The sequence below is a fragment of the Chenopodium album genome, chromosome 14 (assembly GCF_948465745.1).
Source record: "Chenopodium album chromosome 14, dcCheAlbu1.1, whole genome shotgun sequence".
Classification (NCBI taxonomy): Eukaryota; Viridiplantae; Streptophyta; class Magnoliopsida; order Caryophyllales; family Amaranthaceae; genus Chenopodium; species Chenopodium album.
Genome location: NC_137847.1, coordinates 19,720,939 through 19,743,493, shown reverse-complemented (window position 1 = coordinate 19,743,493; position 22,555 = coordinate 19,720,939). Strand labels below are relative to the sequence as shown.

Sequence of the window (22,555 nt, the reverse complement as noted above, 5' to 3'; positions counted from 1 at the left end):
AAGGGGAGGTGGATATGTCCGAGCTTGATTTAGCTCGGTACAAGGCTCGTCAGCAGCTGTATACACAGACTAAGGAGGTACTGGTCGTCCGCTTATTTTTTTTTTTTGTGTCGAGCGTGTAGGTTGGGAGAGGAGTCCTTCCTGATTTAACTCGGACGATCCCAATTTGGCCCTTTGTCTGAGTTGAGACTCTAGAAGGGGCTTCCTTCCTACTTACGCTTGGACGCTTTATATTGACTTTACTTAACTTAAAAATTGCATTCTTTCATTTGGCCACACCTACCCCAAGGTCAAAGAGGAAGCAGCCGGCCTCTGCTTCAAAGAAAGGGAAGCCGTCCAAGTCCAGGAAGTCCATTGCCACGAAAGTGACGTCTTCAAGCCAAGCGGCCAAGACCACGCCGCAGACTGCTTCAAAGAGGACGATGGATCCAACTGCTGAGTCAATCCATAAGAAGTACGTTCATGCGGACGATGGGGGTAAGTAGACCCTGGCAAAACCGACCGGCCCGATCTCGACTCCGCATCACTACAAAAATAATTACATATATAAGCAAGTAAAAAATGCCTCTAATAATAACGATGTAGCCTCTAATGTCTTTTAAAGATAATTAGTCAAGTGCCTCTAATAATTCTTTCGCTAATTCATTGTTTCCTCTAAAGCCTCTTTTAGAGGCAATACTATGTATTGATTCTCAAAGCCCATATGTTTAGAGGGAACCATATTATCTTGTCCCAAAATATAATTAGAGGCATTATGAAAATTCACTTCTAAATACCATATTTATTTAGGGGCAACCATATAATTTTGCATCAAAATATAATTAGAGACATTATAACTATTTGCTTCCAAATATCATATACATATATTAATGCTGATGATATTTAGTTGCAAATCGGAAATTAGACCTGAAAGGTTTTAGAGGCACAATACATGATATATGATTGTAATGTATTTATTATAGATGTATAGAAATTTTACAAAAAAAAAAAAAAAAAAAAAATTAAAAAAAAAATTATGATATTACCTTTGTTGTAAATTTATAGGAAAAATCATTTTTAGGATTTATTTTTCAATATAACATACGTAAATAAAAAAATATCATGATGAACATGGCTAATTTTAATAAATCAATAAAAAATGATATTATTAATAAATAAATAGTCATTACATAATTGATCATCCTCTTAGTAGAAGGCATAACTCTTAGTACACATATCCAAATGGAGAAATTTTTGAGCCTAGATTTGGTAACTTTTCGAGATCTACAACTTTCACGAAGGGACTATGGCAAAAGAACAATTGAAAACTGATGATTTTGGAGCGACCAGAGGCGCAACTACAACACATCATTTATCTTCATAGCTGGGGCAGCAGTAGCTTCACGGGACAACAATAACTTCATTCTACAAAGGCAAAAACATTTCAAGGAATAAGTAGATGCAACATTTAGGCAGCATGCAACACAACGTGACATTAAATAAGTAGGAATCTATCATAATCATGCAGAGCATAACATAACACTACCTTGAACATGGTATTTGGTCACACAAAACAGTACAAACACAACTGAGTACATTTAATAAAAAAAAAAAAAATCTACTTTTACACACAAATATTCATTATATTAGCAAACTATTTATGGATGGCCAACTTCAAAGATAGCATCACTAATCCTCACCCATCAACAATTTTAGTTATGAGAGTAAGGTTATGATAAACAACTAGTATTTTAGAGGTAATTCTACAGGTAATTTCCAATTTCTTAACTAAGTAATAAAAAAGTTGTCATGCTGAATTTTGATCGACGAGTAAACTGATTATCTAGACGCAAGAGACATTACATATATATTAAAATTGGAAGCTCAAACTCTAGATAGTTTAGGCAATGTTAGGACTATATAACATAGAAATCATACCAATGAGCAAGCAAAGACAACCACCACTGATTATGATTTATATTTTATAAGCTCTCAAGAGCACAAACAAAACAATAATAAAACTTACAATGAATATAATAAATAGTACTAATCCTCTTGATCTTATTGCATTTCATCATCCTCTCCATCCTGATTCTCATCATCATTATCACCATCATCATCATCTTCATCTACATCATCATTAACCTATATTTCATAATTAATATGCAATAAAAAATCAAATTTAATTCTACTATCGTATAACAATGTTAAATAATGAACATGTAAAAAAAATATTAAATAATGAAATATACCTCATCCATATTCGTTTCAGACAAATCATAACCCAGATGGTTCAAAATATTTCCCATGAAACCTTTCATAACCTCCATTTCCTTCTGAAGCCCTCTCTCTTTTTAGTCAGGGCTTTATTTTTCACATTTACTTCTTCTACCTCTTTTTTATCCTCTATTGCCTCATTCTTTGCCTCATTGGCTTCTATGCGTAACTTTCCACCTTCACTAAATGTCCCATATAATGATGTAATAGAAGGGCTAACTCCCTTGCCACGTTAATGACCACGTTTACTAACGGGTTTAACTTTTGTATTGATTTCTTCATCGGTCATGTCTATTTCTCCCGCCCCACGTTGCACAAGGAGCTCTTTAATTTTTGACTACATAAAAAAATTATATGTAAGATTATACAAACAATGAAAAACTACTTATAAATACTAATATTTAAAAATAAAATCAATTACATATACATAAGATTGATTCAGGACGGAGAAAAAAGGTCACATTGTTTTAAACTAAAAACAAGTCAAATGTATCTCCATTTCTACATAAATTTTGACAGCATTTCCTTCATAAAATGATTGAAATCCAACTTTAATAATGTTGTTTCAACCTGCGTTGTCCCATAATAAACATAAAACAACTCTAGCTTCATTTCAATCACAACACATATATACTATCTCCACATTTTATACTTAGATACGTCCAATCTTTAACAATATAGAAATACCCGTACAAAAAAAAATATATAGAAATACAAAAAAGATACCATGCTTTCTTTTGCTACTTCAGTGACAGGTGATTTATCACTTTTTGAATGAGTTTTCTCATATAAATCCAACATGCTCTGCATTACTTTGTCACGCTTGAACTGATATTATAAAAAGTCATATCATCAAATTAATTTTCATTTTGTATATAAAAATAGATATAAAAAAAAAAGATTTTACCATATCTTTAGCTTTTTGAGCAAAACTCTTTGTTCTAACAGTGTTTCCAGCATCTTGGTAAGATCGATTGTCAACATTTCTTTTACTTATGCCCTTAAGAATTTGAAAAGTAATATATAATTGATGTCCAAAACTCAAAGAAAAATAAAGAAATATATGATAAAATTATATTATATCTGAAATTTTTTTGACCCAAAATATGTAACAAGCCATTTCCAGTGATTTTCATCGACATTTGGGGGCATATTCTATTCTTTAAGTCGATCTTCATCTATATCTTCCGTATCATAATAAGAAATTTTCAATCTTGCGCGATAACTCCTGTACTTCTTATTCAAAGATCCCATGATATGCTTTTTCCTTTCTTTTAACTTCTTATCACGTTCCTCTTCATCCCGGTCATCCTCAAGTTCAATATCAAATTTTTCCTTGATGATACTTACAAGTGTAGTTATTAGAACCAAAAAAAAAAAAAAAATTACAAGAACATAATCTATTTGTAACAAGATAAAAAAGAAAAATACCAGAACAAGTTGCCACATCTTCTCCTTATTTTCTTTTGGAATTTCTGAAAACACTTTCACCTCATAAAATGGAGCATTAAGAGGATCTCTAACAAGGGCACCACAATAACTTGTAGAACAAGCTCTATTTACACCGATCGACTGACCCTTTATGTTTTTTTTTATTATTTTTTTTTTCACCGGGTCTCATTTTTGCCATTTGAAGATTTCTTTTAGGACCTCTTGGAGTTTTTTTCTTATAAGTTTTTTTTTCTCTTTTTATTTCCTATAGAATACAAACATTATAGAATGTATTAATTCGTGTAAAGTAAAAAAAAAAAAAAAAATCATTGAAAAAATAATAACAAGAAATACCATTGTTGTCTTCTCTTTTCATTATTTATATGTGTTTCATTATCATTACTTCTAATCATGTCTGCATTGTTGACATCTTCTTGATCTTCTAAATCAATGTCTCTTGTTTGATCTAAATTGTTATCACCTTCTTAACCTTGCAAATCATTATCATCATAGTTTTCATGGTGCTATACATCATCTTGTACTGTATCAAGTGCATTTTAATTAGGGTTAAGTTAATATAATATACTTTTAACTTTAGAAATTGCATAAACATTATAAAATAGACTCTTGTATAATGAAATTATAATATTAGTATTAAATTTACCTTGAGAATGACCACTGCTTTCACCTTCATTTCTTTGTTGTAATCCTAGTAAGAGTTAAAATTTAAAGATTAATGAAATATAAATGCGTATTTTGATCAAATATGAAATTATAAGTATAAGTGTATGAAAAGTAACCTTGTATTGCTTTGATGGTTGTTCTGATTTTATCAGAATTTTTATTTCCATGTCTTGTCTGTTTTTCTTTTGAGCTTAAAAACTGAGCAATTGACATTGGTGGAATGACATTGCTTGTTCTACCCCTTTCTTTGATCTTAACCTGGAAAATTTAATAATAAAGAATAGGTACCCGATTATAAATTTTGCATAAATATTAGATATTATCTAAGAAAAACTTTATGAAGGAACTTTTCAATAGTTACCTTGCTATTAAATTTGGAATACATAATGGTAAAATAACATGTTAATATCTCAATAATATATTTTGAAAGTATTAAAAAGTTGAACAAAAAAAATAAATCAATACCTTTTTATTACTCGTACTCAACTTCTTCATGCTCATTGAGTAAATAATTACCAACTTTCTCAAGAGAAGCATTACACTTTTGTTTACTTTTCTTAACTTTTGAGCTATCTACTAAGCTCGTCAAAGAAGCGGCAATGCGCTTTGCCCAACGTCTTCATTCTCATTTTGTTACCTTCAATTGTCTTAAGTCTTTGTAGATTATTCTCATTTTGAGCCATGTAATCTTGCTTTGAAAGAGTTTTTCCTCCTAATCTTGACATTTTGGAGCTAAAAAGGAAAAAATATTAAAAATCAAAGTTTTGATAAACTACGACAAGTATGTGCATGAATCAAATCATTACAATAGATTAAAACTTTGTAGAATTCTAAATTAAACCAAAAAGTAATTAAATTACTAGCCGGATTAATTTGTCAAGTTGACAAATATAGAAACTTAAAACATCATAAAATTATCTGTATATGTATTTGATTAATATACCCTTGTAACAAAAGCTAGTTCCTTAAAACCTCTTTAGTCAAAACTTGCAGTAGTTTGGTCTAGTGCCTTTCATATAGATAAATACATCATGTAACAGTATGAAATTCGTGAGTGTGATCACTTTTTTTTTTTTATCTACCATGTAGAACATGAGAATTTGTGAATAGTATAAAGGGAAGTTACTTTTACAGATATCTATCTAGTTGGTCATATGTTATTTATTCTTTGATATCTCACATTTTACTCACATGAGACATTGTTATATGTTGTTTATTCTAATATTTCTTTTTCTCACAAAAATCAGTAATCTACACATATTTGCACAAAAATCAACCAATAATCACATTTTAATTCAACTTAAATAGTGGTATACCTTAATCAAAAAACCCTTTATAGTATACTAGTAGACAATAAACAACTAAGTTATTACGAGTACATTTTACCATTCAATTACAATTCCACACTTAAAATAGTTGAATTTAAAATTTATGAATAATAACCCTAAATTCGCATTTCAATCAAAAATCAAGAATACCCTTAAATTCAAAATAATTAATTATAACCATAAAAAATTACTTCTAATGATGAATAAAAAAATTAATTACCTTGGATGGTGGTACGTACTCCAGGAAATCAAATTGGACTGATTCTAATCTCTATTTTACTTCGTCTGGCTTTTCTCCGAGTTCGAGCAATATTATTTTTTTTGTATTTGACTATTGAGATTTCTTAGTATAAAATTATAGGAGGAAAATTTGATAAAGAAAGTTGGAAATGGGATTATTTACCAAATATTTCAAAAATCGTGGAAATTTTAAGAGGGAATAACGGATGAAAATAAAAAAAAAATTCCTCTCAAATTTTGGGGTTAGTTCAGATCCAAAAATTTCCATATTTTGGATCATAATTCCACCAAGATAATCAAGAAAATAATTTTTTTTTTAATTTTTTTTCTTGAATTGTTGAAATTGAAGATAAGCTAGGATGATTTGGTGGGTTGTTTAGTTCTTTTTGGGGAAAAGATGGCGGAAAATACGAAGGCCTTAGTTTAAGTGGTGGGAGTTTTTCCTTTTTTTTTGGGGGGGGGGGATTTGTTTTCCTTCATTTTTGGTAGGGTATGGGTCAATGGAGAACTTCTAAGAGTGTAATATACAACAAAAAATAATTACTACATTCATGTTATAATATCGTTCTATTTTGACATTCTAAAAAAACAAAAATAGTTTAACTTTTATTAAACTATTTATATACTTAATTTGACTAACGGTTTTTATCAACACATAAAAAAAATTGCTATTTCTTTGGATTAGTCTTATGTATATTATCATTATATCAATATTTTATGCTTATTTTTAAATATACAAATACTTCTTAGCTCAAATGTCAGTTAAAAAGTTGTTGTTTGTCAATAAATGAAGTGTAAAACTTATTAAAACACGACTTAAGTGTAACACTTATTAAAATACGGAGGGCTTCATATTTTATTACTTGATCCATTTCTCTAAGCAAGGGGCGGAATCAGAATTTTTTTTGGGGGAGGGGGGCAAACTTAATGTATGTCCTTGTATGTACACAAATATAATGTTGAAATGTGAAGAAAAAAATTAAGATTGGTATTTGTAAAAAAATAAAATGGAAAGATATATAAAAAAAAAATCGAATTTAATGCTTAGAGTTGAGCTATAACCTTATTATACAAAATACACTTAGTAAACTTAGTGGGGAAGAAAATTGTAAAATATTGTTAAAATAATCTAGACAAGGAAAAGGAGTAAGTAATAAAGTACATTAGTAAAAAGAAAATGGAGCAAATAATAAAATATGGAGGGAGTACTAACAAATTTACTTGTTACAAATCAATAAGATATGTTATGTCAATACTAAAAATATTTAGAGTTTGTCTTTTTCACGTTATATGCAGTAACTATTAGTCAAGGAATATTTATGGCTTATTCTCTTCAGCTTAATTTAGTTCAGTTCAGCTCAGCTCCAATCAGTTTAGTTTAGTTTAGTTCAGTTCAGTTTAGAAAAGCAAAGCAAATTCAGAAAGCTTTGGAAAAAGTGATAAAAATTGAAAAATGAAGAGTTCAAAAATATTTTGATGAGAGTGGTTTTCTCCATAAGCATTGAGGACAATGCTTTATTTTAGCTTGGGGGGAAGCGTTCTTACGCTTTTTGTATATATTTTTGTGATTTTGTCTTTGAATAAGCTTGGGGGTGTTGGTGTTTTTGTTTGGTGATTGCTTGATTATGGTGTTGAGGATTGATCACCCTTTGATTCACAATTTAGGTATACCACCAAATTTCAAATTTTAGCCTACCTTCACCCTTTTCGCCTACATTGCAACCCTTCTCAAGACCTTTTAACCTTTGTGGTTGAGTCACAAGTCGGTGGAGGGAGATGTGAGTCAAGCCTATAGAGCGGTGTGCCTTAGTCAAGATGTCAAGTAGCCTTATATCTCTTTCTTTTTCCGGTTCCTTCGAGGAATCATTGAGATGCTTGCTAAAGGTGGATTTGAAGCTAATTGGGAGAATGTGTTAAAAATGTTTTGAGATGAAAGTGAATTGCGTTTCATTAGTTTTCTATTCTTAGCATATCCTATGTTTCAGTCAACCTTAGATATTTTTGAACGTGCATACTATTATTGTGTAGAAAATTGTTTATTCACTTGCATTTGGTAATTTATAAAAGTATGTTTCATTAGCTACTTGTTTGAATTTTTTATTTTACTTTCTTTTAATGTTGTTGCCTCATTTTACCTTCAAGAGTTATGAGTGAAAATCTTTGGATACCCTTACGAGACCTCACTCGTCCTCATTGGCGTTTTTGGGGTTTAAAGGGCTTGTTGTAGCTAAAAACAACTGTGATTCCTACGCAAGTTAGTCTTAGTGTATATTCTTATCTCTTTCTTTCTTTTTTTCTTTGTTTGATTAAGTCTTTCATCCTATTTCTTCTTGCTATGTTTTGCTCGAGGATGAGCAAAAGTTTAGCTTGGGGGAGTTTGATGAGTGTAATTTATAGCACTCATTTAGCTTCTTTTAGGATAAATTTCTTTACTTTTGCATCTCTTTTATTTCCTTTTCTCCAATTTTACTTGCATTTTCTTTATTTTGCATTTTCTTTAGATGTTTACTTATTTTCTTTATTTTCTAGTTTATTTTGAATTTTCTTCTTTACTTGTTTGTTTTTCTTTGATTCTAGGAAGTTGGCGATGATCGAAAGGCTCAATAGCATTCCTCTCGGGGTTTTCAAGCCAAAGAGTTGTCCTAGTTTCTCCTTTTGAAGCCCAAATGCAAAGGAGTCCAAGAGTAAGGTCTTCAAAGATGCGCCTTCATACCATGTGGGCATGAAAAGGTGGTGTTGAACCCACCAAGAAAGCTCCTAGAGACTGCCTATATTATCATGCCTCATACGGAGCTCACGGGGTTAATCTCGGCAATACAAGGAGGCTTCCCGTGCTCCCATGGCGCGGGTGTGCGCGAGAAAGGAGCGGCTGCGCCAAGCACCTGCGCGGCTGCGCGCCAGGAGCGGCCACACCTCCCTCTCTTCCCTGTTTCCGTACCCATTTTGTTGCGGCCGCACATAGGAGTGAGAGGCTGCACCTTTTGAGGTCTCTTTTGGACGTCTAAATAACTTCCCATTAGTTAGTTTTACTATATCTAGATTTCCCTTCATTTTTAGAGAGAAGAAATGAGAGAATTAATCTTTGTTTAGAATTAGAATTGATTTTTAGAGAGAGAAGCTCTTGATTTTGTGATATTGTTCTTAGATTTTAGAGAGAGAAACTTGATGTTTGATGATTGTGATATTAAGATCCTCATTCCTCTTTGATATTGATCAAAGTTTTGTAAGAATCCTTTACTTTTGAATGCAATTTTATGTTTGATTTTGATATATTGTTGAATTTATATTGTTTAGCTTGAATTTGATTGTTAAAGTTTGGATTACAATGTTGATGATGAGATTTATGATTTCTTTTGTTATGCTTTTCAATTTCACCGCGATTAGTGAGTAGTTCCTTTGCTAGGGAATGTGGTGAAGCATGTATTGGTGATAATCTATAGCTAATTTGGGGTTTTTGATTGATTTGTTGATGTGATTAAATTGGTTGATGAAATTTGTGCATGTGCTTGGTTTGAAGAGGAGTAGCTAACCTTGATGATCATGCTAGATTGCATAATAGCTTTCAATGACACGAACAATTGATTTGGATGCTATTATTCTCGATTGATCTTAATTAGCAGTTTTCCTTTGAAGTCATTTGTAGAGATATCTAGCTTGACCCTAGGAAATAGCTTCTTGAGCAATCTTGATTGCATATTTTGTTTCCCTCTCATTGCTTAGTTGATCGAATTCCCTCGAATTAGCAAGTTTATTATCGATGCATGTGGATCCTAAATTCCCTAGTGTTTTGATAATTGATTTCTATTTGATTTGTTTGATTTATTTGACTTCAATAGTTTAGACCAACCCATTCTCTTCAGTTTTCGGAATAGCTTAGCCTCAACATTAGTGAAAGCGTCTTCCCTTGGGTTCGACCTAGACTTGCCCTATACCTTGGGTTGGGTTTAGATTTATAGATTTTGTTTTGACCGGGAAATCTAGTTTCCAACGACCTAGTTTCACCCGCCGTCACGGCCACATATGCATGGTGTGGTCAGCCAGACACAAGATTGACTGTAGACAAATAAAACTTTTGTAGTAAAGGGTAAATTCAAATATTTTTAAGATAATAAGTTTAACTTGTCTTACAATAAAGTAATGTATATCTGCCTTTTTGGAGAATTATTTATGAAGTACCTATTTATTTTAAATTAAGTGGCAGTTAAATTGTAGCTACTAAAAAACATATATATATATATATATATATATATATATATATATATATATATATATATATATATATATAAAAGAGAAAGTAAAACTCCAATAATAATAATAATAATTATTATTATTATAATAATAAAAACAAGAGCATTCCTCCTGCCTTATTACGTGCCGTACATACATAATTTTCCCAAAAAATAAAGAAAAGTTGAAGAATCCAATTTTTTTATTTATTTTTTATTTTTTATTTTTTATTTTTTATTTGAGGAAGTAAAGAATCCTAAAATTGGTGAGGCCTTTGTTTTTTTCGCCATTATTTTCCAAAAAAAAAACATCCCACCAATTACCAAAGTTTCTTTCTAAAATTTTTGATAAATTATTTGGTAAATTAACCTTTGTCTAACTTAATTTATCAAATTTTCTTCTATACTATCACCATAAGCAATCTCATAACTCAAATTTGAAGCAATAATACTACTCAAACTTTTGAAGACAGGAGCAACACGAAGTAAAATAGAGCTTGGATTTAGCCGAATTCTATTTTCTGCAGAATACTTCTCGCTGTTTAAGGTAATTTGACTTGTTTAATTTACCAATACAAGTAATTTTTTTTAATATAGTTTTTTTTTTTGAACTTAGGGTTCCTATTCTTCGAGTTATTATCAAAATTTTTATATTGCAATATTTTAATGGTGGAAATGGAATTGAATGTTAAAATTATCAACTTTAATGCTATTTTGGATGATAAAGTGGTCACACTTCATGAATTTCAACCTATTATATAATATGGTAATCTCCATAAAAGGTATCTGACCAAATTGTTACAAGGTTTGAGTAAAACGATTGTAAGGAACTAACTTTTGTTAATTCAACCATATGAATCAAATATGTATGCAAATTATTTCATAATATTTTGAGTATCTTTATATGTCGATTTGACAAACTAATGAAGTTATTAATTATTTGCTTTGAATCAATTGTCTACAAAGTAATTGAACTATTTTAGTGCAGTTAATAGATATCAATGCTATTACTGATCAAGGTAAATAGAGCTTGGATTTAGACGTAACACTAGGCACAAGTCCAAGCTCTATTAACACTTTGTAGACTTAAGACACTATATGTACTTTAGAACTTGTGCGCTTTTGTTAATAGAGCTTGGATTTAGACGTAACACTAGGCACAAGTCCAAGATTTATTAACACTTTGTAGACTTAAGACACTATATGTACTTTAGGACTTGTGCGCTTTTGTTAATAGAGCTTGGATTTAGACGAATTTGATTTTTTTGGAGTACCTATCACTGATCAAGGTAACTTGATTTGTTTAATTTATCAATAGAAGTAATTTTTTTGATATAGTTATTTTGAATTTAGGGTTCCTGTTTTTTGGTTCATTATCAGACTTTTTATACTCTGATGGTGGAAATTAAATTGAATGTTAAAATTATCTATTTTAATGCTATCTTGGAAGCCATCGAAGGCACCTGACCAAACTGTTGTAGGTTTTGAGTAAACAGATTTTAAGGAACTAACTTTTTCTAATTAAATAATATTAATCAAATACGTGTTCACCCTATTTCATGATAGGGTGAAGCATATATGAGTGATAATTCATGATTGATTGGGGGAATTTGATTGATCATCATTGTGATTAAATTGATTAGTGAAATTTGTGCATATGTTTGATATCTTGAAAAGTGGTCAACCTTAACTATCGTGCTAGATTGTATAATAGGTTTCAATGACACGAATAATTGATTTGGAAACTATTATTATCGATTGATCTTAATCTGCGATTTTCCTTTGACGTCATTTGTAGAGACATCTAGCTTGACCCTAGGAAATAGCCTATTGAGTGATTTTGATTGCATTTCTTACTTTCCCTCGCTTTGTATGTTTGATCAATTTCTTACCCAATTAACGTGTGTATCATGAGTGCATGTGAATCCCGACTCCCTAGCATTCTTTATACCTTTCTAGTAATCGTTTAATTGCGTTGTTAGATTTGTTAGACCAACCCTCAATTTACCTTCGGAATAACTTAGCCTAGACTTTAGTGAAACCACCTTCCCTTGGGTTCGAACTAGACTTACCCTATACCTTGGGTTGGGGTTAGATTCATAAATTTAGTTTTGACTAAGAAATCTAGTTTCCAACGACCTAGGTTCACCCGCCGTCAGGCAGACATGCTGTGACACGGTAATCAGATTTTTCGAATTTTGCAGTTTGTTTAATTTCGTTGTTCTGCGATTATTTTGTTCGAAAATTTTTATTATTCTTCCATTGCGTCCGACTTCTTGAATCGGATAAATAAAAATAAAATACATGAAAGTCATTGTAAGTTTTAATTAAGCCAAAAATAAATATGATGTTATTAATGAAATAAATGTCACTACAACTATTAGCATCATATGACTTATCTAAAATTAAAACTTAAATCATAAAAGAAAAGCAATATCGGTCTAATCCTTCTTAGCCTTAGGAACCTCTTTCTTCTTCTCAACTAGGTCGGCCTTCACAATTAGTGTGTCCTTTGTAGCTTGAACCGTCACACCTCTAGTAGAGCTTTCACCTCTTTCACCCTTTTCAGGTTTCTTAGGTTGTTTCTCCCTATACACCATCTTGTCTTTACCCTTAACTTTTACTGAACTCTTCTTCCTAAGCATGATAGGAGTCTTAAATTCAATTCCTTGTGTTTTCGGACCAAGACAATCTTTAGGAGGCGCCTTCTTACTTCCAAGTCGTTCCTTCAAATCACCATCAAACATACATGATCCAACTCATTCCCTCCTACTTCAGGGATTCAACCATGACTTGTAAGCACTAGATAAGGGTGGAGGAGGTTGATTACACGCAGAAACGGTCCACATAGGCCTTCCAATCCAATATGTCTCGTACTTGTGAACATTACTTTCATGCAATGATAATTCATGAGGACTATCATTATAACATGGAACTACTTGTTCAAGTCCATATTGTTGCATCAACCGAGAAGGGAAATGTAAAGTCAATTTTAATAGACAGGGAACATGACAATACGGAGTATCATTCTTCCTAACCATCCTAGTAAGACTCCACCACGGCACCACCCATCGGATGGAAAACTCTCTCTTTGAAAAGAACAACTTCCAATCATGTCACACGGTAAACTTCACCGTGTCGTGACAAGCTGCACCATGGCACGGTGCACACCTCGTGTCACAGTATTTGCATGGGACTCAATTTACCTGCAACAGTACTAGAGAGCCCTTCATGATGGCTTTCTGATCAAGTTTTGCTTCATCAAGGCCACGTAGGGTCTCTCCAAGGATCTCCCAGATTAAACATGTTCAAGCACAAAAACTAGACTAGCATGTTCTACTCTATCATTTGCAAATAAAATCTTGCTAAACATCCAAAAAATATAAGCCCTTCTACGATATACATGATATGATTCAGAGAAAGGACAATTAAAATATAAGTTTGTAAGCTTTTCTAGATCTACTTCTTTACGAAAAACAATTTTATTTAAATCTGTGTTTGTCATATTTAGATGACGCTCAAAATCCTAGTAATAGTATTCACGCAGAGTAGGCATTGTACGAGAACTCTAGCAGGGAAGCTAAAGATAGCACCAAATTCCTCTGGAAAAGGACATATTTCATCATAATCGAACTTGAAAAAATGGGTTTTTGGACTACAAAAATCCAAGGCTGCTCTCGAAAAATCATGTTCAATTGCTACATGCCTTAATGCTAATAATCCTTGGGGCATCAAATAATTCTGCATTCTCTCTTCTATGCTCCAGCATTAACAGTAACCTACCCTATTCTCTCACAATACTTCCCCAAACACTCCAAGGAGTCAGTACTTTACTTGAGGTTCCGTCCTTAAACAAAGGCGTGAAAGGTAGAACTATTTAAGGGCTTGGTTCCAAATCAACCTTAATTTAATTTAATTGTCATTATTTTTTATTAATTTCCTAGAAGTTACTAACGCGTCTATTATTTTGTAGCTGCAAGCAAACAAAATCAAAGTAAGGAATCATGTTCCTTTTATTTCTATTATTTTTCTAACGATTTTTATTATGTTTATCATATATTAATTGTTGGATTTATTGTTAAATTGCTTCCAATATTAATGTTGGTTATATTATTGTTATTATGATCACTATATTACATGTTAATGAGAATATGTAATTGAAAATCACGCCTAAAAAGATAATTTGGACAACCGGTTTAGGTTCCTTTTTAATCCTGTTGTTTAATCAAAGTAATCACTAATATTTTAGAATTATATGTTGCATTAACATTCAACCAATTTAGCATATAATAGTTTATAGTGAATTGAATATTTTGTTTGTGCGCCTTTGGGATCGAAGGAATCACTTTTCACAATAAGAATCGAGTAGAGGCTAATACGGGCGAATGTGACTCCATGACTCACTTCGTACCATCATCCATGATCCCCCTTTCGTGGTTCCGAACCATATGGAGTTAGTAATCTCATGGATTATAAATGGGGTCTAACCATCACGGGTCAATCGTTGTTGCCTTTCGTTGTCCCTTTATCGTAGTTACCTTTTATTATTCGTGAACAGTTTACAAGTTCCTTAAAAACTTGTTGGCGTCTCCCTACTTTATTTGTCCCTAATCATTGTCCTTAATCGTATATGTGAATTCCCACTTCCAATGAGTGCCAAGCATATTCACACATGATTAATGTAGGTGTACTTCAAACGACACCTACAATTTACCCCCACTGGAGTCGCCAAATTGTAGGCGTTGTTTGAAGTGCGCCTACGTTAAGCATGTGTGAATACGTTATGCACTCATAGGAAGTGGTAATTGACATGTGTGAATAGGCTTTCTAACGCAATCCGTAGAGAAGGGTTGTATTTCTAGCTCTCTATTCTTTGCATTGGTCAAGGAATACGACCAGTCACGCAATGTAGTGTCAAAATTTTGAGACATTATTATTGAAATATGAAATTTTAGCTATTTTTATGTTTCGTAATTATGCATATCACAAATTAACTTGTTGTAATTTATAACCAAAAAGAAACCAAAAACACTAACATTTGATCCCGCTGCAAAGTATATGAACCATGACACGGCAAAGGACACCGTGTCACGTAGCAGGGCATCATGGCGTTGCATAAAGTACCGTGACAAAGTATTTGCCACGTGTCACGATATTTGCGAGGCAGCTATTTTTTATTCTCGACCTATTTTTTCTTTTACGGATTTTCTTTAGTTTTCTTATCCATTTCCCTTCAAACCTTTCTTCGGGTGTTTTATTCCCAATTAAACTCTCCCTTTTTTTATTTATTTTATTTTTATTTTTGGGGAAGTTGTAAAACTTGTCCCATTTTATTTTATTTTTATTTTTTAGGGAACTTGTAAAACTTGTCCCATTTTATTTTTATTTCTTTTTTGTTTTGGGGAAGTTTTAAAACTTGTCCTATTTTATTTTTATTTCTTTTTATTTTAGGGAAGCGGTAAAACTTGCTTCTTTTTATTTTGGGAAGATGTGAAACTTTTTTCTTTTTCTTTGTCTTTTTCTTTAGGAGAAAGTCGGTACCCTCCACTTATGAAAATTACGGATTTTTTGTGGTCGTTAATAAATACACAATCAGTCTTAAGCACACACTAACATACACACTAATTGAATAAATAAAGTGTCAAATGCATAAAATGTGAATAAATTATACAAAGCGAGTCATGATACATAAGTAACGTCAAGTGTCATCAACCAAGTATATAATGAAAACCCTCGGTCAAAAATCTCTAGATCTGGAAGAACTAGGATCATTGTCCTACTAAGGCTGCGGGTAAGGGAATGGCGCGCCAAAAAGTCCCTCCATCATCCGAGTGCTAGGAATGGTGTCCCTACAAGTTCCCACAACTCTTGTAGAAGACAAAGTCAAGACAGGCTCCGACCAACCGATAAACTACATAGGCTGACTCTAAGACGTAGGCATCGTCGGTGGAGGCATCGTCCCGAACATTGGAACCTGATGTAAGCCGTGATCCATCAGAGTAATCACCGACCTAAGCTCAGGATGTGAAGAATGAAATGGCTGAGAAGGCGGAGGCTGCTGCCGTTGGTTCTGAAAATGCTGGAATGGCTGAGAAGGCTAAGGCTGCTGCCACAACGTCTGAAAATGCTGAAACGGCTAAGAAGGCGCAGGCTGCTGCCACTGGGTCTAAAAATGGTGCCGAATCTCAAGGGATGGTCTGCGATGACTAGGCTCCCCCTCCTCCGAGTCTCTATGCCTCGAACGCGAGCGAGACCTCCGTCGCTCCTGAAAAGACACAAAATGAATGTCAGTGGTGTAAGATAAAACAAAAAAAGCAAACATGGAAAAGACAGGCCAAATATACCTCATAGACATCGTCAGGACCGTTCCGACACCTCGCACCACGTCGTAACTTGAAGATGCAATACTTAAGAGCATCAACAAGCTTCATCATGCCAATCATATCGGAGTGCGTGACCTGAAAGCAAAAAATCGGTAACAAGCAATATTAAGAAAAATGAAAGCCGTGTCAGAAAGGTTACTGGATCAAACTCCTTAGAAAGGGACACGTGCGCCTGTCGAAAACCCTCTGGTGCATCAGCAATATGATCCTTAACCATACCGATCGGCCCCAGGGTAACGGACGGACTAGGACGGGATCTCAACCCTCCCCCTACGACGAGCAATAGCCTAAAACATGATCGAGTAATTACGTTATTTGACGGTTTAAATAGTGACTACGACAAAAAAATTCTCAAAAGTCAAACCTCAGGAAGACGTGGTGGAGGAGCCAATTAAGGAAGCATGTCCTGAGAATAATCGGCGTCCATAGGCAAGAGCTCTCTCTAGGAAAACTGATAGCGCTCTCTTCCGCTCACAAGCGCCTTTAATGAGCGTGAGTGCAACATCGACGCAAGCGGAGGCAATGACACTACAAAACGGTCAACACTGTGCTTACGGAATACACGCTCTCCAAGGTACCAGACAAGACATGATGTACTAAAGAAGACGGTATGATACGTCGAGAGCTCCAAAGCCTCTGGAAGGTCAGTCAGGCCAGCCAAAGGTCAATATTGAATCTTGAACGAAACTTAAAAACGGTGATAGAATATAGTGAATGCCGAGAAATAATGTCAAAATGAAAGAAATACACTGTAAAGTCGAACCTTACGCCAACATTGGTTGTACCCTGACGCAGCAACCCTCGTAGACTCGGTACTGACTCCACTCGAGACTCGCCCCAGTCACGCCAGCTGGCACTAATAGGAAATCTTGGACCGCTCCCCGACACCGTCGAGGGGCTAGTCTTGGAAAGTACTCATAGAACCATAGCTGCAACAAGAATAATCTCTAAGTGCATGAGCCAAACAAGTAAGAGAAAAACACAAAGAAAAAGGATTGTCACCTCTATAACTCTCCAAAGACCATAGACGGTAACATTAGACTGATCGTTCAGTTGCTTACATCTATGAGAGCGACGAAAGTAGATCAGCATACCTTAGACTAGCCCAGCTAAACGAGCCTATCTGAGAGATCCTAGTCAGAGACCACAAGTAGTAAAAAGGTACACGAAAACTCCTATCATGTGAAAGAGTCCCGGAAATGAGGATCAAGACAAAGATTCGTACCCGCTGCTCGGGTGTCATCTCAGCAATATCAAAGCCATGGGCAAGAACAGATGCCATCTCTGTCCGCCCACTCCGGGAACCACCCCGAGGCACCGACTGAGTCCTGTTATGGTGAACAACAGGACCTAACAATCCCACTACTTCAGTTGCCCCCAGTGAGGTTAAGTATCTGATGGACGAGCCGAGTAGTAAAGCGCAGGCTGGTGATCATGCTGAAGTCGAGAGGTGTCACCGTCATCTCCCCTAAGAGAAGGGAAAAGTGTTGATAGCATCCCAAAATACTCCAACAAGGCTCGAACGACTATCGAACCACAGCCTTGGGGGCTGCGAAATCCTATAACCGTTGAGTAGGAATCGCCTAAACCAACGGACTCCCACATAGCGTTGGTAACGGGATCCCCTGAAATGAGCCCATATAGTCGGGGATTCAAATACCAAGCTCTAGAACCGTGATGGTGAAGTACACCATCGACTAATCTGACGAGACATGGATCTCATGACAGAAAATGAGCTTGTCTAGTGTCCATGACAGTGGAGTCCACCTACCCTTGCTCGTAGAAGGGCGAGGCTCGAGCTCCAAAGTCTCGTCCACATCCTCGGGAACCGAAGGAGTGTCCTCTCTCAAGGCCTGACGTCGGCCATGAGTAAAAATGTCTCAGTCTCGTCGGCTATTATGTTCTGAAAAGAAAACAATCTAAATTCTTAGCATCATTTCCTAAGTTATTTATTAAAAACAGCTTAACAACTACCTAAAGTTGTATTTTTCGCAATACACTAAATTTTTACCTCAAGTCTAAAAATTAGCAAAATAATAGAATCATTTCTAGTATTTAATTTCTCCATGACAAACTAATACTACAGTTTTCTGCTATCCGCATGATACTATGTTCTCCATGACAATATAGTATATATGCAAAACAGAGCACGTTTTGAAATTGCACGAAAACAACAGATCTGCACATCATAGTAGGTTTTACAAGATCTACAACAATTACATCGTTATTTTAAGTGCAAGAAACAACAAGAAAAACATAAACACCATTTCACGCAAAAAGTAGTACCAAAAATGGTGATTTGCTCATTTCTTCACCAAATTATGCAAACCTAGTATCAAATTTCTCACAAACCAACATACATGCATATGCAGACTAATTCATGGCAACAATTTCAACATAAAAGATCAAAATAAAAAACCCCCAATTTAATTTTTCAAGGTTTACGTGCGAAAATCATCCATGCATATCAAAATTCAAAGAGAAAATTGAAAAAAATTATATGGATCCTTGTAGAGATGCAAAAATGCAAGCTATGCAAGAAATTTGAGCAAATTTGGAGAGAAATTAAGTGAACTAAGCTAAAAAAACCACATCAGCGCAACGAAGGAGAAAGCTCGAGCAATGAAAATGAACTAAAATAAGGAAAAAATCAAGTGCACTTGAATTTAAAGACAAAGAAAAAACGTCGTGTCACGGGCTGTACTCCGCAATAAGCTAAAACACGCCGCGTAACGGTAGAGTATACCGTGTAACAGTGCCTAGCCATGTGACGTGATGTCCAGCGTGTGTTCCGCGTGCTCGGGAATTTTCAGCGAATATTATTCCACGCGTCTTTTGACCAGTTTGAATGAGTTTCACAATTTTTTTTGACAGTTATATCTTCACCGAAAACTTTCGGGAAATTCTAATAGATATTTAAATGGTACTGAAATTACCATTTTACCCCTAGCATGCATCAAAGTCATATAACCATTATTTCAAGAACCTAATACAGTCGAATACTCGGCTTGAAGGTCTATTCATTTACGGCCCATGTTCGGGGTTAAGCGAACCATCTATAGCCCACATTCGGGGACAAGCAAACCATCTATGGCCCACATTCAGGGACAATCGAACTATCATCATTTTTTTAGTGATAATCTCCCATGGCGAAGACAATTCACGACGTAAGGTTCTCGATACACAGAGACTTGCAATCTCATCATCAGACAAGCTTTTCCTCTGGCATGGAAAATTGTCGGTCATTGCCACCTCTTAAGGCGAAGAAGTCAGCGATTATATTATCTATCATCATTCCTCAAGCATGGAAAATTGCACAACAATCTTCATCCGGTGGATTTTTTCAAGCATAGAAAACTACCATACTTATTTACCACCGATACACTGGTGTTAGATACTATCGAACATATTCGTCACCGATACACTGGTGTTAGAAACACATTCTATCTCTTCACTCTTTTATCTGTGGAACTAACATTTTTCTGCAGGTATCAGCGTATACAGAGTGATTTAAGATCGCCAAACGTCTTAAATCATTCTCTGTCCCAATCGACTACTTTTACTATCGTTTTCAAAACCGACGTTTCTACAAACTCATTCCAAGTGGGGGCTTCTGTAGACACCTAAAAATGTCTCCCCAAAACCAAACCCGATGATGAATAACCTTTCACCGCCATTATTAGGCGGGTCAAGTTTTTAATCCCAGGAGTGCTTAAGTCCGTGATCAATTAAACATAGCTCATAAAATAGTCAATGGATCATCCCTTAGGTTTAGTCAATAAATAGTCCAATTTATATTTTGGCCCGAGCCTTTTAAATTCATTTTTTATTAATTATTAATTGAGCCCGATTAATGAATAATAATCAAAATAAGCCCGGAACTATCAAACAACACTTTAAAATAGCAAACTTAATTATCAAGAATTAGGTTTAAAATAAATTTTGATGCAATTTTGGAAAAACTATACACCGCGACACGGTGTGTTATACAGTGCCATGGTGGATAGTATCGCGACGCGATGTCTAGTAATATGTGACGGTACACACACCGTGTCACGGTGCTTAATTAGGGTTTTTCTACGGTGCTAATATAGGGTTTCGTGTGATCCCCTGCTCATTTCCTTTATAAATACCCGCTCATTTCTGTAGTTTTGGGGCATAAAATATTTCTCTCTTTTCTCTTCTATGCTCTAGCCTAAATAGTAGCCTACCCTATTTTCTCACAATACGTCCCCTAAGCACTCCAAGGAGTCCGTACTTTACCCGAGATTCCATCCTTAAACCAAGTCGTTAAAGGGATAATTGTTTGAGGGTTTAGCCCCAAATCAACCTTAATTTAATTTCGTTTCAATTGTTGTTTATTAATTTCCTTGAAGTTACTAATGTGTTTATTATTTTGTAGTTGCAAGCAAACAAAATCAAAGTAACGAATCATGTTCCTTTTATTTCTATTATTTTTCTATCGATTTTTATTATGTTTGTCATATATTCATTGTTGGATTTATTGAATTGCTTCCAATATTAATGTTGATTTTATTATATTTATTGATCACTATATTGCATGTTAAAGGGAATATGTAATTGAATATAACGTCCAATAAGATAATTTGGACAACCGGTTAAGGTTCCTTTTTAATCTTGTTGTTTAATCAAGTGATAACGAATATTTTAGAATTATATATTGCATTAATATTCAACCAATTTAGCATAAAAAAGTTTAGAGCATATTGAATATTTTGTCTGTATGCCTTTGAGATCGTAGGAATTACTTTTCATTATAAGAATTGATTTGAGGCCAATACGGGCGAATGTGACTCCATGACTCACTTCGTCCCATCATCCCCGATCCTCCATTTGTGGTTCTGAACCATATGGAGTTAGTAATATCATGGATTGTGAATGGGGTGTAACCTCCATGAGTTAATCATTGTTGCCTATTGTGGTTGCCTTAAATGATCTGTGAACGGTTTACGAGTTCCTTAAAGACTTGTTGGGGGCTCCCTACTTTTCTTTGTTCCTAATCACGTCCCTGATAGTATATGTTAATTCTCACTTCTCCTGAGTGCCAAGCATATTCACACATGCTTAATGTAAGCGTGCTTTGAATGACGCCTACATATAGCATGGCCACTTTAATGCCTCTTGTATTCATTGAATGTTCAAGTACTTGAAGGCAATGTGTGTTGCCGCGAACTATATTTACAAAATATTCTTTCGTATAGTAATTTGGACATCAATGCTTGCTCGGCTTAATATAAGCCGTTTGACTATGCATGAAAGCATAATAGTAATCTTAGTCTTCGGTGTACTGACCATGTATGCTTCAACTGAGATATTTGGACGGTGATGATTGACTTCTTAAATGCATCACCAACCCATGTCTTCATAGCCGACTTCAATGTTAAATTGCTTTATAAGCTTGATAATAGAGCCGGAAATATAACAAGCTTCTTGCTTTAATGTTAGACGGTTATAAGGCCGGCTGGCTATGATTGTCTCTTGTGTGGAAGTTCTAAACATGATACTCGGCACCATGGCCGGTTGTGTGCCTTTCTTGTTCAATTGTCTCGACATTTGAGCTAAGAGCCGGCCATGTATGACTCTGCTTGTGTCTTGTGCTTACAAGAGAGTTGTTAGACGACAATAGGTACCAAGCAGCCCCGGCTTACGCACATGAACCAACCGACTTGGCATTAGAGTTGCTTGTATGTGTGGAATTAGAGGCCTGTTGGTTTCTTTTGAACATCATACTCAAGTCTTACGAACAAGAGACGGGATGAATACCGCACATTCTTCTTTGCCGCCTAACCCCTACCACAAGGGGCTCTCATAGGTTGGTTGGCTGTTTTGACCGTCCAGCCCATTAGTTTTCATGAGCTTGCAAATGATCTTCACTGAGCTTGTTCTCTTCGCAATATAATGGCCTGATGGTTTTCTTTCTTGGGTTTCATTGAGATTCGGCCTTTAATTGCCACCTCACGATTGTGTTCACACACGACTACACGAG

At 34.6% G+C, this 22,555-nt stretch overlaps 1 protein-coding gene across 3 annotated transcripts; it reads right to left on the bottom strand.

Annotated features, from left to right (window-relative positions):
* Positions 1 to 876: 876 nt before the first annotated feature.
* Positions 877 to 6,361, bottom strand: LOC145579071 (uncharacterized). 3 transcript variants are annotated; one of them, XM_081636347.1, is made up of 10 exons: positions 5,920 to 6,361; positions 4,837 to 5,103; positions 4,488 to 4,629; positions 4,352 to 4,396; positions 3,688 to 3,731; positions 3,164 to 3,256; positions 2,983 to 3,084; positions 2,232 to 2,593; positions 2,006 to 2,124; positions 877 to 1,404 (listed from the first exon to the last, which is right to left on the bottom strand). In XM_081636347.1, the coding sequence occupies exons 2-8, from the start codon at positions 4,906 to 4,908 to the stop codon at positions 2,489 to 2,491; spliced, it is 603 nt and encodes a 200-aa protein (XP_081492473.1). In that variant the 5' UTR covers positions 4,909 to 5,103; positions 5,920 to 6,361; the 3' UTR covers positions 877 to 1,404; positions 2,006 to 2,124; positions 2,232 to 2,488. The 3 variants fall into 3 exon arrangements, 2 of the variants coding, with proteins under 2 accessions (XP_081492473.1, XP_081492474.1); XM_081636348.1 differs by having other exon boundaries at positions 2,006 to 2,108; XR_014098995.1 differs by lacking the exons at positions 2,983 to 3,084; positions 3,164 to 3,256 and having other exon boundaries at positions 3,688 to 3,952; positions 4,042 to 4,396.
* Between the last annotated feature and the right edge of the window lie 16,194 nt (positions 6,362 to 22,555).

What these genes read in the sequence shown, in the direction of transcription:
- LOC145579071 (XM_081636347.1), bottom strand. Translation starts at nt 4,908, where the DNA reads ATGCTTCTCTTGAGAAAGTTGGTAATTATTTACTCAATGAGCATGAAG. An exon ending in AAGCAGTGGTCATTCTCAAG is followed by an intron (nt 3,732 to 4,351) that starts GTAAATTTAATA and finishes AAGTGTTTTCAG; the next exon opens with AAATTCCAAAAGAAAATAAG. An exon ending in AGATGTGGCAACTTGTTCTG is followed by an intron (nt 3,257 to 3,687) that starts GTATTTTTCTTT and finishes CAAATTCTTAAG; the next exon opens with GGCATAAGTAAAAGAAATGT.